Genomic DNA, 14,114 nt, shown 5'->3' with positions numbered 1-14,114 from the left:
TTGCATGTATGCATATTTTCAGATTGAATTTTTGTAAATTGTTATAAGAAAGGAAGTTCTCGTTTTGAAAAAGACAGGGTACAGGAGCATGAGACTAATAATTATAAATAATTATTATAAAAAAATTAGTAAAAATAAACCAGAAAATCTAATCAAATTAAACGAAAACAAAAGTTACAATATACACTCTAAAAATGGCTGGGTTATTTTTGACCCAGGTTGTGTAAATATTGGACAATCACATGCTGAGTTAAAAATCACCCAATGTTCGGTTGTTGTTATAACATTATAATGTTGTTATAATAATCCAGCAGTTGGGTTAAACCAGGGGTGCCCAAACGTTTTCATACTAAGGGCCAAAAATCAAACCTGACTGAGGGCCGTGGGCCGAAAGTAAATGTTTCTGTGTTATATTAAAATGGAAGTTGCCCTGATTCTCCTAATTTATATTTATTAATTTTATTAATATAAAAAATAAACATAGCAAACATTACTCTGTTTATGCATAACTAATGCGGTTTTATTTTCAAAGGTAACTGTTGTAAAAAAGGCTTTTTTAAATTTTCTTTTGTCTGCGTGCCCTCCCTCGACCTCTCCATTATTAGCCTATAGTACTCAAGTTCATTGAGTTCATGATGCATGCTATACACCTGCAATATGCATGTACATAAAAAAATCACTTTAATTCCTTGCATTTACATTTTTGTAATGTACAAATAAAACAAAAACCATGTAGAAAAATTTAGAAAATGTTTAATTAGAAATATAAACATCTGCGTAGATGATTTATCCTTTTTAATTATCTCACATGGCATGACGGGCCAAAGGCCCTAGTTTGGGCACCTCTGGGTTAAAACCTAGCATTGGGTCCGTTTTAATGCAGCGGTGTGTTTTGTCTAGTATTTACCCAACATAGGTCAAAAAACCCAGCTGTTTTTGGAGTGTATACAATATAAATAAGATAAGTGTGAATTTAAAACAATATCAATAAGAAATTCACTGTATAATAAATCATTACACTGTATATATTATATTGAATCATTATATTGTATTGTAAAAGGCTATTTTAAGAACTTAATTTTTTTATTTGCCTTAAGTTTACATTTTAGAAAGTAATAAATATAGTAACAAAAAAATAAATATGTGTATATACAGTATATAATGGCTATAATGGCTTAAGAGCCCAACATATTTTAATAAAGTGACTAATTAATTATACTAAAGTGTTTCATTGTTTGTTCATGTTGTTAATATCCAGAGAGGTCTGTTTTTAGAGTTATGCTGGAGAGAGGAAGGGTGTGGCATCGTTTCTGGTCGCTCTCCATAGATCCACTATGAATGAATTTGTTTAACTTTGCCAGTTACACAACAGCTCTACCGTGAGCATGCTTTTACGTGTGGCTTAACCTGCAAGAGCTCTGGAGCGGTGCCACCAAAGTAAACAAACCATGATTTCAACTTCTTCAAAAAGTTTGTCATTTCTCCGCGAGCGCAGTCTCGGGCTGAACAGCGAGCAGACGGCAGACTAAACATCGATTGAAAACAATGGGATTGGATGAATAACATGTGGGAAGAGTGTTTTATTGAGGAGAACTTTGGACTGCACTGATTTGGAGATCTGTTGCTATATATTTTTTTAAAAGAAGAAAAAACATACGCGTTTCTTATCCTGGTCTACAGTTGAAATAAAAATGGTAAGGTTTTTTTTATTTAAAGCGTATAAACGTTTAACGTAATGTATTTTTATGCCGATTTATGGCGCTAAAATGCTGGTAAGTTAGTGAATTTTGGTGCAAGTACCAAATAAAACCATAACAGCCTATGGCGTTTGTGAGGAAATATGCGCATTAATGTTTCCTAAAATGCAGACTTGAAATTTGGCGCCTACTGCTCCAAATATAATCTCGCTTTTTGGTGTAAAAATGTTGTCTAGGTAGTTGTCTAGTCTAGGTTTGAAACGCAGCCTTATTTCCGGCTTTGCGCAGCGCTGGGTACCATTTGACATCAAAGTACCGCGAGAGCAGAGTTTTTCAATAGCTCTCGCGGTACTTTGATGTCGTACGCTGATCGCTCTGTGCAGCGCTGCGTGAACTCGAGCACACCGTTTTTTCTCAGTTTGTGGGAGTTGTTTGAGGGGTGGAGAAACAGCCACAGGGAGGTATATGTTTCAGAGAAAGCAGATCCTCAACATGTCGAGAAAGATATCATCTATTATTAACGAGGAATTGGCCAGGATGTGAGGTTAGTCATCTCACCTCAGGTGCTCGTGGGGTGTTATGCATGTCTTATTGGGTATAATTGCTCTTGGCTTCTTGAATTTATGATGCTGCTGTCAACGTGGCGCTACCAATGTAACGTTAATGACTCACAGTATTTAAAGTATTTACTTGCTTACTTTAAGCTACACCATAGTAACTTAGTACAAAGATCTTGAACTTAGTAACTATAGTTAATGAAAGGATACTATATTATCGGATTTTCTTCAAAAAGTAAGACGTTTTTCTTTTTATAACTGTGTTTTTATGGTAATGGTAATGTGGAAAGGCTATGGTAAATGTTTGTGAAGGTAATGTCACAAAACTATAGTAAACTGTAGTAAATTCTTAGATACTTTAGTGATTTAAAACCTTACCATAGTAAATGTTAAAGTGTACTACAGTATACAGTTTATTAATTGATTATAGTTAGTAATAGTACTACAGAACACTGCGCAATTTCAATACTGAAGTATACTACAGTGTTTTTTATATGGGGGATGTTTGTACCGTTATAATAATTTATGATTTTGGGTGATGTACTGACATGAATGTAATGTCCAGGTGTGTTTTCACTTGTCTCAGGTGTCCTGTTGCACATCACTCAATGGTTTACAAGCCTGTTAGTTTAATTTGCTTTAGTGTTAAGATTTTAAAACGATCGAATCGTAAGAGGATTTTTTAGGACATTTTAATGTAAATCCTTATGATTATTTGTGATTATACATTATTAAAGGAATACTACACTTTCTTAAAGGGTCCCTAACCTAGGTGTTTTCTACAATATTAAAATAGTCTCTGGTATCCCCAGAATGTGTCTGTAAAGTTTCAGCTCAAAATGCACTACAGATCATTCATTATAGGATGTTGAACATGGACATTTGGGCTGCAATGAAAAACACGCTGTTTTTGTATGTGTCTCTTTAAATGCAAAGAAAGTTTCTGTTCTCCTCCCCGTATGCAAAGTAGGGGGTAGAGCGCTTACACATGTGCTTTGGACTACTTCAAAAAATGTGTCTTTGGCAGAAGGTTGAACTCGGATGTGATTCATACATCTGGAAAAGTGAAGCCGCTGGCTCTTTGATCGCCCCCTGGTGGCTGCTTGCAGTACAAGTCATAAACCCCGCCCTCTCCATGCAAATGAACGGGACTTGGTTCTAAATAAAAAAAATCTTTGTTAATATATATTTGTGATAAGTTTCATTTTAGCTAGTAATGTGATGCAATAGAAAGAGGGTGTGTCGTTATGATTGGCGTGGTTGAATTGGGCGTGCAAGCGTTTGGGCGGAAGTTTGATACCACGGCTTTGCTTCTGGCCCCACGGACGATCCCTTCTGCTCATGCCCTGGCTCCAAACTGATGTTTTTACATAACATAACAGCACCCATGGTCAGATGTTTTTTGCTTCACTTCATTACAACGGAAGGAAGCGATGTCGCGTTGTACAGCTTTTTTTACAATCTATGGTTGAACTACACACTCATAAGTTGGAGTCTGTGAGCGGTTATGGTTGGGGTGTAATCAATGTGACATCAAAAAAAATCCTGATAATTTACTCACCCCCATGTCATCCAAAATGTTGATGTCTTTCTTTGTTCATTTGAGAAGAAATTAAGTTTTTTGAGGAAAACATTCCAGGATTTTTCTCAATTTAATAGACTTTATTCAACCTCAACAGTTTACATTTTTAATGCAGTTTCAAAGGGTTCTAAAAGATCCCAAATGAGGCATAAGGGTCTTTTCTAGCAAAAGATTTTCATTTTTGACAAATATGCATTTATAAAGCACAACTTCTCGTCTTGCACTAGCCGCATGAAGCGCCAGCGCGACCTTATGTATTGTGCAATCACATCGAAAGGTCATGTGTCACAAATGTAAACGCACACTTGCGGACCATTTTAAACAATAAACTGACCCAAATACATTAATTAGCATCAATCAGCATACAGCAACATCGGAACGGTCCTCTTTCTGCACACTTGTAAACACTGGAGCGGTATTTTCTATATTCTTTCTTTTGGTGTTTTTTTAAACATAATTGATATTTCAGTAGTAACTAAAACACTGATCATGAACACTATATCGATTCAGTCTGATGTTGTTGGAGGGAAAATCTCATCGAACTAAATTTATTTGCTTTAGTCATGCTGTAGTTAAATGTGAAATTCCACAGTCGGATCTTATCGTCTTGTTGAATTGCTTGTTATCAAAACAGACTTCCTTCTTTATTTGGTTAGCTGGTAACATGAAAACTCAGGTTTCCTTTCTGTTCTGCATTTTTTTTTTTTTGCTTTGAGTGTAAAAACACAAATTTTTATAGACAAAGCCAAATTTATTAAATATTGCTTTCCTTATTTTCCCCATAGAAATCACTGTAATAATGTTAACTGGAATTTGTTTCCCCCCACCCTAATCACGCCCCATATAAATTATGTGTTGCCAGCTTTATCTATAGTCATCATGGCTACCGGGCATGGTTAGGCACTATGCACAGCAGCATTTACAATTGCTTTTTAAAACCGTGATAAAAGATACAAACCTCCATAAACTGTCAAGTTCTGTCTTCTATATGGTTTAATCCATGATGACATAACAGTATTTACTATGCAACAGAAATGACATTCAACTATTTGTACTACGCATCGATGTTGTAAACAAGTGTTTTGCATCATATCTGTTACTATATTGTGGTTTTTAGCATGGCTGCAATGCTGTATATTGATCCATAGGCATCCAGAAATTTTTGCATTGTAATTATTGAGTAAATTTGTATTTATTTCGGTGCTTATTTTTCTTGACAAAGTCTCTTTCTTGTTCTCACAGAGTTCTGAGGAGAAGATCGGAGTTTTTAACCGTATCGGAAATCTCTTTGGAACTTTATCTCGGAGGAAAAAAAGCAAGTCGACATCTGATGACAAGGATGAAAATGCGTCATCACAGGCAAACAGCCCAATCAAATCCACAGCATCAGAGGAACCAAAACAGCCCTCCAGTTTTTTTGTAAACAAAGAGTTTGAGGATTCAGTATTTTGGACAGTGAAAAGACGAAGCCCCAGCACGCACAGCGAAGACGCAGACGCAGGAGACTTACCTTTTGCCGACAGCGGCAGTAGCGGACGAGGTAGCGTGAGGGAGGTGGAAGTGGTCAAGGTGAGCAGTGTTGAGGCATGCAGCGATGCAAAAACTGATTATGTGGTGACAGAGGCGGGCAAGAAGCTCCGGGTGTATCTGGAGGAGACGAGCCTTGACATCACAGGTTCAGCTTTGAGTACAGAAACTTCTATACAAACTTCTGATTCACCCCATGTAGTCTCAGGGGGGACAGAGATTAAAAAGACAGTTTTGAAACCCACCACCCTAGGCAAAGGGAGTTACACGGCGCTGGTCGGGGTAACCCTCGGTTCGCATTCCAGCCCTTTGTCCTCTGACAGTCAACCTGGAAAAGAAGAAGAGACAGACATGGGTAAGAAAAACAGGGCCCGACGAAAATCTCACAAACTGAACAGTAACGACAGCAATAATGAGGTCTCCTCAATAAAAACCACTTCCCCCGAGGCAGAGGAGAAGTCAACGCCTCATCCTCCGCCCTCACCTGGTCAAGTGCACATTGCCGTATGGGCGGAAACTCACCTGACAGAAGAAGAGAGCGAGAGCTCAATTACTGACTCACCCCTCTCTGTTGAATTTGTACCGGCAAGCCCATCTGAGAGTCTTTTAGCCTCTGTTACAGCTGCTATCGGCACATCTGGTCTATTTCGAGCACCAGAGCCTCCGGACACAGAGACCGTACGGACATTTAAGAAATCAGACGCACCAGAGTCGGACACACGAGAGAGTCTCGTTGCTAATGTTCTCAATGCGGAAAGCTTTGAAGAGAAACACAGGAGCTTGAGATTGTCAGAAAGTGAGAAAGTATTTGCTAAAAAAGTATACGTTAGTTCTCAGTCAAGCTTAGATGGGGAAGAAGCCGAAAACGAGTCCCAAAGTGAGGCAAACTTGGATGTTACGCAACCTATCCAGGTTAAGGTGAAATTGTAAGTACACTGCACTGTTTTTTATTTCCTATGCTATGCGTTACTGAGCAGCGGGTGCTTTGTTTACCCTTAACAGTCCGGATTACTGTGTGCATGCAATGTGATACTTAGTTTCCCATGAATTTCTCATGAATATAGGATGAACAATGACTCTGAGATCTTTCTATAGAGTGAGGTATCTGCATATGTTAAGAGGTTTGGGAAAATGTTATTAAGAAATAAATGATAGCTAATCAATGCACCGATTTTGTTGTTTATGCATTTGGCAGACGCTTTTATCCAAAGTGACTTAAATGCATTGCAAGATATGTATTTTATCAGCATGTGTGGGATCGAACTCACAACCTTTTACACTGATAACAGTATTTCTACCACTGAGCTAGAGGAACAACTTTTCCTTTAATTTAAAAGTAAAAGTTTCTTTAACTTTTCCATCTTTTAAAATCTCTAGTTTTGGTGAAGACTTCTATGAAACATAAAAAATACTCAAAGCTTTTTTGCTTCACTATATATTTAAAATCGGCTTTGCCTATATTACACTCTGCATGAAAATTACTTTCTTAGTATTTTTTCTTGTTTTTAGTACAAATATCTAAAAATTTCTAAATTAAGATGCATTTTTTTGAGGTGCAAAATGACCTAAGAAAATAAGTCTAGTTTTTAGATAAAAATACCATATTTAAGTGAATTTGTGCTTAAAACACTTTTAATGTGTGTAATAGTTTTGCTTGTGTCTGCTATTAGTATGATTCAAACTTTACTATAGCTATTATAATAAATAATTGCTATGATGGCATGTAACGCTTTGCGAGAAGCTCTCTGATTACTTAGCTTGTATGTGAGTAATTATAATGGTCTGTGCATTTCAGTGATAATGCTTTCTGTCACGCTTTAAGACATTTGTTAAGACATTTGAGATGATGATATGGTTAGAAATGTAGCCAAGCATGTTATGGGAAATTATTAGAAATAATCTGAGATGAACTATGTCTGCATGGGATGGCTCATCTGTGATGTGTTTTGAAAACCTTTATTAAACATTGGTCATTGATGTGATGCATCTGGTAATTTGAAAATGTTGCCTTGATGCATTTTTTTGTAGTCGTTTCCTAGCATTGCTGATGTATTTCTTTTTGTCAACTTTCTACAGATTACCAAATGTTAAGATTGTAAGTGTCAATGAATCAACTGAACAGACACACGGGACAGTGAGAGAGGAAGTTATTTCTGTGCCTAAAGAACCTCTGGAAAAGGACGTGGAGAGTCCTACTGTCCCTTCAACAGAGATCACAGAAGACATCGGGCAGGAATCAGACTTGGTTGAAATGTCAAGTCCTAAGGGACCGTTAATTTCTTTGAGTAGTCAGAACTCATCCACGCCTTTAAAACGCATGGACAGATCAGCCAGTGGACCACATGGAGAAAATAAAGCTAAGGGCCCTCCACCGCAAGTTGTTCCTAAAACAAAAGCTGTGATGTCGCGAATTAAAAACATTTCAGAGGCAACAAAGAAAGAAGCGCCTCCAATAGGGAAGATTTTACAGAAACAGTCAGATCAAAAAGAGCTAAAATCTCCAACATCAAAGGACTCGTCATTTTCTTTCAATAAATCAGTCGACAAATCAAAAATTCCAAAGAAAACAGCACACGTCAGTTTGACAAAACCAAAGAAAGTGGTGGAGGATGAAACAGTAGCTTCTCTGTCTCCCGAACCTGAAGATCAGATTTCACCCAAACTTCAAAATGAAGGAGGATCAAGAAGTCCAAAACGGAAAATGTCACCAACTAAGTCAGTGGAAGGCGGGAATGTTGTGGATGCTTCTGTAACACCAAAATTACCTTCACCCACCAAAGAGCTGCCAAATCTCAAACGAGAAATTCGTCTAAGAAGTTCATCCACTGATGATAAATCCCCATCTCCCCCACCTTCAACAGGGAATACAAAATTAACCACAGAGCTAAAATTGAACAAAGCATCTAAAGATAACCAAAAGCTGAAAACACAGCCATCTGCCATAAGTCCGACATCAAAGGGTAGTTTTCAGTATTCAAAGACAAAAACAACTGAGGCAAAAGTCAAATCAGGTGATGCTGTAAGCAAAACCACTACGCATGACAAAACTGACGCCACAGACCAATCAGAGAACAGCGTTGAAAAGAAGAAGCCTACAAACGAAACCCAGTCAAGTGGGCCAAAAAGTCCACGAAAATTCAAGAACGATGCGTCACTGACAGGAAGGAAGCAAACTCGAACGACAACACCGGGGCTTCTGAAACAGACTTCAGATGCAGAAGTTGAACATGGAGAAAGTGAGTCATGTCAGCCATCATCACCACCACTTAGCAAGTTAGACAAAAATGAGTCATTTCTGGTTAACGGTCCTGTTGGTGATGGCAAATTTGACCAAACCACAGTAAATGCTGTGGTCAGGAGTCCATCTTCAGAGCCTAAACTGAAAAGTCCTATTAAGGAGGGAGGTGAAGCTCTGCCAACAGTGACGCGTCTCAAAAGTCCCACCAAACCCAGGAGAGATTTTAGGAAAGCAGAGCAAACTACAGCTTCAGTTACAAAAACAGAAAAAGGCCAGAAGATGACAAATTTGCCCATTTTACTCAAAGCCTCTCTGAAATCTGAAAGTGAAACTGGTATATTGGAAAATGTTCAGAAACAATCGAAAGCCACCTCTGAAATGGAAGTTGAAAAATCAGAGGCTGCCAAAGCCGAAGTCATATCGCCTTCAGAAAATGATTTGCAGGCAGTAAAACAACCAACTAAATCAGATATCCAAGTAATACCAGATGCCCAATTGGATCTTGTTGAAGAGAGTCCTCCTGTAAAAAATGGAAAGGTTAAGAAAGAAAAACATACTGTTGGTGAGGGAGATGAAATTTCCATAACACCAGAGATGGGTCATTACACAGCTACTGAACCAAGTACTAAAGACATTGAACAGTCCTGCTTTTCTCAGGAAAACACCTTTACAGTAATTTCAGAGAATTTACCTGAGACAATCCAGAAGATTGAGACCAAGGAAGTCAGTGTAGAAAATGTTGTGAATTCAGTAATTTCAGTGGGTTTGTCAGACACAACCCAGAAGATGAAGACCAAGACAGACAATGTAAAAAATGTTGTAAATTCAGTCATTTCAAAGGATATGCCAGACACGACCCAGAAGATGAAGATTAAGGAAGACAATCTAGAAATTGTTGTGAATTCAGTCATTCCAGAGAATTTGCCAGACACAACCCAGAAGATTGAGACCAAGAAAGACAATGTAGAAATTGTGACTTCAGTCCTTCCAGAGGATTTGCCAGACACAACCCAGAAGATGAAGACCAAGAAAGACAATGTAGAAAATGTTGTGACTTCAGTCATTTCAGAGAATTTGCCAGACACAACCCAAAAGATGAAGACCAAGAAAGACAATGTAGAAAATGTTGTGACTTCAATCATTTCAGAAGATTTGCCTAATACAACCCAGAAGATGAAGACCAAGAAAGACATTGTAGAAAATGTTGTGACTTCAGTCATTCCAGAGGATTTGCCTGAGACAACCCAGAAGAGGAAGACAAAGAAAGACAATGTAGAAAATGTTGTGACTTCAGTCATTCCAGAGGATTTGCCTGAGACAACCCAGAAGATGAAGACAAAGAAAGACAATGTAGAAAATGTTGTGACTTCAGTCATTCCAGAGGATTTGCCTGAGACAACCCAGAAGATGAAGACAAAGAAAGACATTGTAGAAAATGTTGTGAATTCAGTCATTCCAGAGGATTTGCCTGAGACAACCCAGAAGATGAAGACCAAGAAAGACAATGTAGAAAATCTTGTGACTTCAGTCATTCCAGAGAATTTTCCAGACACAACCCAGAAGATGAAGACCAAAAAAGACAATGTAGAAAATATTGTGACTTCAGTAATTCCAGAGAATTTGCCTGAGACAAACCAGAAGATTGAGACCAAGACAGACAATGTAGAAAATGTTATGAATTCAGTCATTCCAGAGAATTTGCACGAGACAACCCAGAAGATTGAGACCAAGAAGGACAATGTAGAAAATGTTGTGAATCCAGTCATTCCAGATAATTTGCCTGAGATAACCCAGAAGATGAAGACCAAGAAAGACAATGTAGAAAATGTTGTGAAATCAGTCATCCCAGAGGATTTACCTGAGACAACCCAGAAGATTGAGACTAAGAAAGAAAATGTAGAAAATGTTGTGACTTCAGTCATCCCAGATAATTTGCCTGACACAACCCAGAAGATTGAGACCAAGAAAGACAATGTAGAAAATCTTGTGACTTCAGTCATCCCAGAGGATTTGCCTGAGACAATCCAGAAGATTAAGACCAGGAAAGACAATGTAGAGATTGTGACTTCAGTCATTCCTGTGAGTTTGCCAGACACAACCCAGAAGATTGAGACCAATAAAGACAATGTAGAAAATGTTGTGAAATCAGTATTCCCAGAGGTTTTGACTGAGACAACCCATAAGATGAAAACCAAGAAAGACAATGTAGAAACTGTGACTTCAGTCATTCCAGAGAATTTGCCAGACACAACCAAGAAGATGAAGACCAAAGAAGACAATGTAGAAAATGTTTTGAAATCAGTCATCCCCGGGGATTTGCCTGAGACAACCCAGAAAATTAAGACCAAGAAAGACAATTTAGAAAATGTTGTGAAACCAGTCATTTCAGAGAATTTGCCTGAGACAACCCAGAAGATTGAGACCAAGAAAGACAATGTAGAAAATGTTGTGAAATCAGTCATTCCAGAGGTTTTGCCTGAGACAACCCATAAGATGAAAACCAAGAAAGACAATGTAGAAACTGTGACTTCAGTCATTCCAGAGAATTTGCCAGACACAACCAAGAAGATGAAGACCAAAGAAGACAATGTAGAAAATGTTGTGAAATCAGTCATCCAAGGGGATTTGCCTGAGACAACCCAGAAAATTAAGACCAAGAAAGACAATTTAGAAAATGTTGTGAAATCAGTCATCCCAGAGAATTTGCCTGAGACAACCCAGGAGATGAAAACCAAGAAAGACAATGTAGAAATTGTGACTTCAGTCATTCCAGAGAATTTGCCACACACAACCCAGAAAATGAAGACCAAAAAAGACAATGTAAATATTGTGAATTCAGTAATTCCAGAGAATTTGCCTGAGACAACCCAGAAGATTGAGAGCAAGAAAGACAATGTAGAAAATGTTGTGAATTCAGTCATTCCAGAGGATATGCCAAAGACACGCCAGAAGACTGAGACCAAGAAAGACAATGTAGAAAATGTTGTGACTTCAGTCATTTCAGAGAGTTTGCCTGAGACAACCCAGAAGATTGAGACCAAGAAAGACAATGTAGAAAATGTTGTGAAATCAGTCATCCCAGGGGATTTGCCTGAAACAACCCAGAAAATTAAGACCAAGAAGGGCAATGTAGAAAATGGTGTGAATTCATTCATTCCAGAGGATATTCCTGAGACAACCCAGAAGATTGAGACCAGGAAAGACAATGTAGAAAATGTTGTGACTTCAGTCATTCCAGAGAATTTGCCAGACACAACCCAGAAGATGAATTCCAAGGAACACAATGTAGAAAATGGTGTGAAAGATTTAAAACAAACTAAAATTACACCTGCATCTACCGAGCTAGATACCCTGATTATAAAACATGTCCAAAGCAAAGAAGAATGTGATAAACAGACAATATCAGAGAAGCAACCAAGCTTGGAAACATCTGTTCGGTTAGGTGACTCAAGTAAAACTCTGAACAGGGAGTGCATAAAACCAAACAAAATAAATAAGGTAGTTGATGAGGTGCCAGTAGCAGCTATTACGCATCAAGTGGCTGCTTCTAAACCAGAACCAGTTAAAAGTAAAGATATAACTTTAGGGGAGAAACTTCCATTACTTAAAAAATCTGAGAAACTGACTTCCAAAATAGACAGAAAGACTGAGATCCAGATTAAAAACGTAGAGTCCAACATTAAGGACTCCATAAAGACGAAAGACAAAATGCCAGCTGCTAACTTACAAAAACAAAAACTACCAGCTGACCAAAATCTACAACAGTTTACCTCTCAGAATCTTCCCTTCGATACCAAAAATAAAAAGACACCATCTAGTTGGTTAGATGTGGACCAAGGTTTTAAGAAAAAGAAAACTGAGAGACGATTAGATTGTTCCGCAAGTGAGGATAATCTGCTTGATACTTCCGATGATTTTGAAGAGTTCATCCATAACATTAAGGAACTCTGTTCCCCCTTTCCAATGCCACCTAGGAAACACGGTCAGAACAAAATGCCATCACCTCCTTTTGCCATGCCTGCCATCAAAGAAGATCACTTTGAGAAGGTATTTGATCCAGAGCAATTCAAGTTTGGAACAAGAAAAACTGTGGGGCCAAAAGACCCCTCTCCAGCCATGGCAATTAAGAGGAAAAACCAAGAGGCAAAAAGCAATCCACCACAAAGAAGATCCGAAAGTCTCCTGCTTTATAAATCTCTTTCCGCTAGGCGAGAACAAGACAGTACGGAAAAGGTCGAGGATAATAATGATGGCGAGAACAAGAACACTACAGAAACATCTGAAAAAGTCTCCTCAAGGTTGGAAAAAATGTCAATCATCTCGAACCTCAGGAACTTCTCAAGAACGCCAAAGGAGACCGCGGCAACTTCAGGAGAGAAGAAGGATATTCCATTGTCCCATTCTGTCACAACTTCACAAGAAGGAATTGCTAATATGCCAGATCAAGGCAATGTAACCCTTAGTGAAAATGGTGGTTTAGTAAAGAACCCATCAACACATCCTCCCATTCCGAATTTCCCAGAAGTCAAGTTGCCGGATCTTTTTGAGAAATTCGTCAATAAGAACAAGGTGAGCCCGCAATGGCCTGATACCGGTTCTACCAGTTCTCTACCTGCTTTAGATGTTCCTTCTCCAAGTGCTACTCCAAGCCCACCTAATCCAAACATGGGACTGCAGGGCATCCCAGGACTAACATCTCCATCCAATAGCACTCAACAGCTTCCACTTCTTACACCCAACAGCCTCTTACCAACACTTGTAGGGGTAAGTGTGATGTTAAAAAAATATAAACTATATGTTTTAGAGAGAAATGTTTTGTCAGTGTTGCACAGATAGTTTAAAAAAATAGGCAGCTTCACCTGCAATATAAACAGCACTGATGCTTGATTTTTAAGTGTAGCACGTTAAGTTTAGCCTGTTACTTTTTATAAAAGTAATAATGTAAATATTGAGTATATTGAGTCCCAAGAGCAACACATATGTACAGAAATAGCACATTGTATTAAATGTTTTTTCACAGTAGACAGTAGTTAAAGGGGCCATGACATGAAAATCTGACTTTTTCCATGTTTAAGTGCTATGATTGGGTCCCTAGTGATGCTATCAACCTAGAAAATTTGAAAAAGATCAACCCAGTAACTTAGTTTTGGTAAACCATTCTCTACAAGCACATGAAAAAATAGGTCGTTGAAATTTAGCTCTCCTTATGATGTCATAAGGAGCTCTTATTATAATAATCCAACCCCTTAATCCAACCACAGCACTGCCATTTAGTGCAGAGAGAAAATAATTCACAGAACAATTGAGTTTCAATTTCAACAAACCACCATCATTGTGTTCAGTGTTTGCACTTGATCTGCACATGTGCATTTTAGAGGACACACCCAAAACGGCACATTTTTGCACACACCTACAAAGTGGCAATTTTAACATGCTATAATAAATTATTTATATGGTATTTTGAGCTAAAACTTCACACATGTGCTCTGGGGACACCAAAGATGTATTTGACA

The 14,114-nt window shown here is 38.1% G+C and overlaps 1 protein-coding gene across 2 annotated transcripts in view; it reads left to right on the top strand.

The window, feature by feature from the left end:
* crybg1a (crystallin beta-gamma domain containing 1a) overlaps positions 1 to 14,114 on the top strand; it is a 50,700-nt gene that overhangs the window by 22,224 nt on the left and 14,362 nt on the right. Inside the window, exons 1-3 of one of the 2 annotated variants that reach the window (XM_065267405.2) lie at positions 1,389 to 1,694; positions 5,079 to 6,289; positions 7,440 to 13,365. In XM_065267405.2, the coding sequence (XP_065123477.1) occupies positions 1,692 to 1,694; positions 5,079 to 6,289; positions 7,440 to 13,365 (7,140 nt within the window). In that variant the 5' untranslated portion in view covers positions 1,389 to 1,691. Of the gene's footprint in view, positions 1 to 1,388; positions 1,695 to 5,078; positions 6,290 to 7,439; positions 13,366 to 14,114 lie in introns of those variants that run through there. The other variant, XM_065267404.2, reaches the window with a different exon arrangement.

This window comes from Paramisgurnus dabryanus, chromosome 17, assembly GCF_030506205.2.
Source record: "Paramisgurnus dabryanus chromosome 17, PD_genome_1.1, whole genome shotgun sequence".
NCBI classification, from domain to species: domain Eukaryota; kingdom Metazoa; phylum Chordata; class Actinopteri; order Cypriniformes; family Cobitidae; genus Paramisgurnus; species Paramisgurnus dabryanus.
Note: the sequence above shows the minus strand (reverse complement) of the source record. Positions and strands in the feature narration are given on the sequence as shown.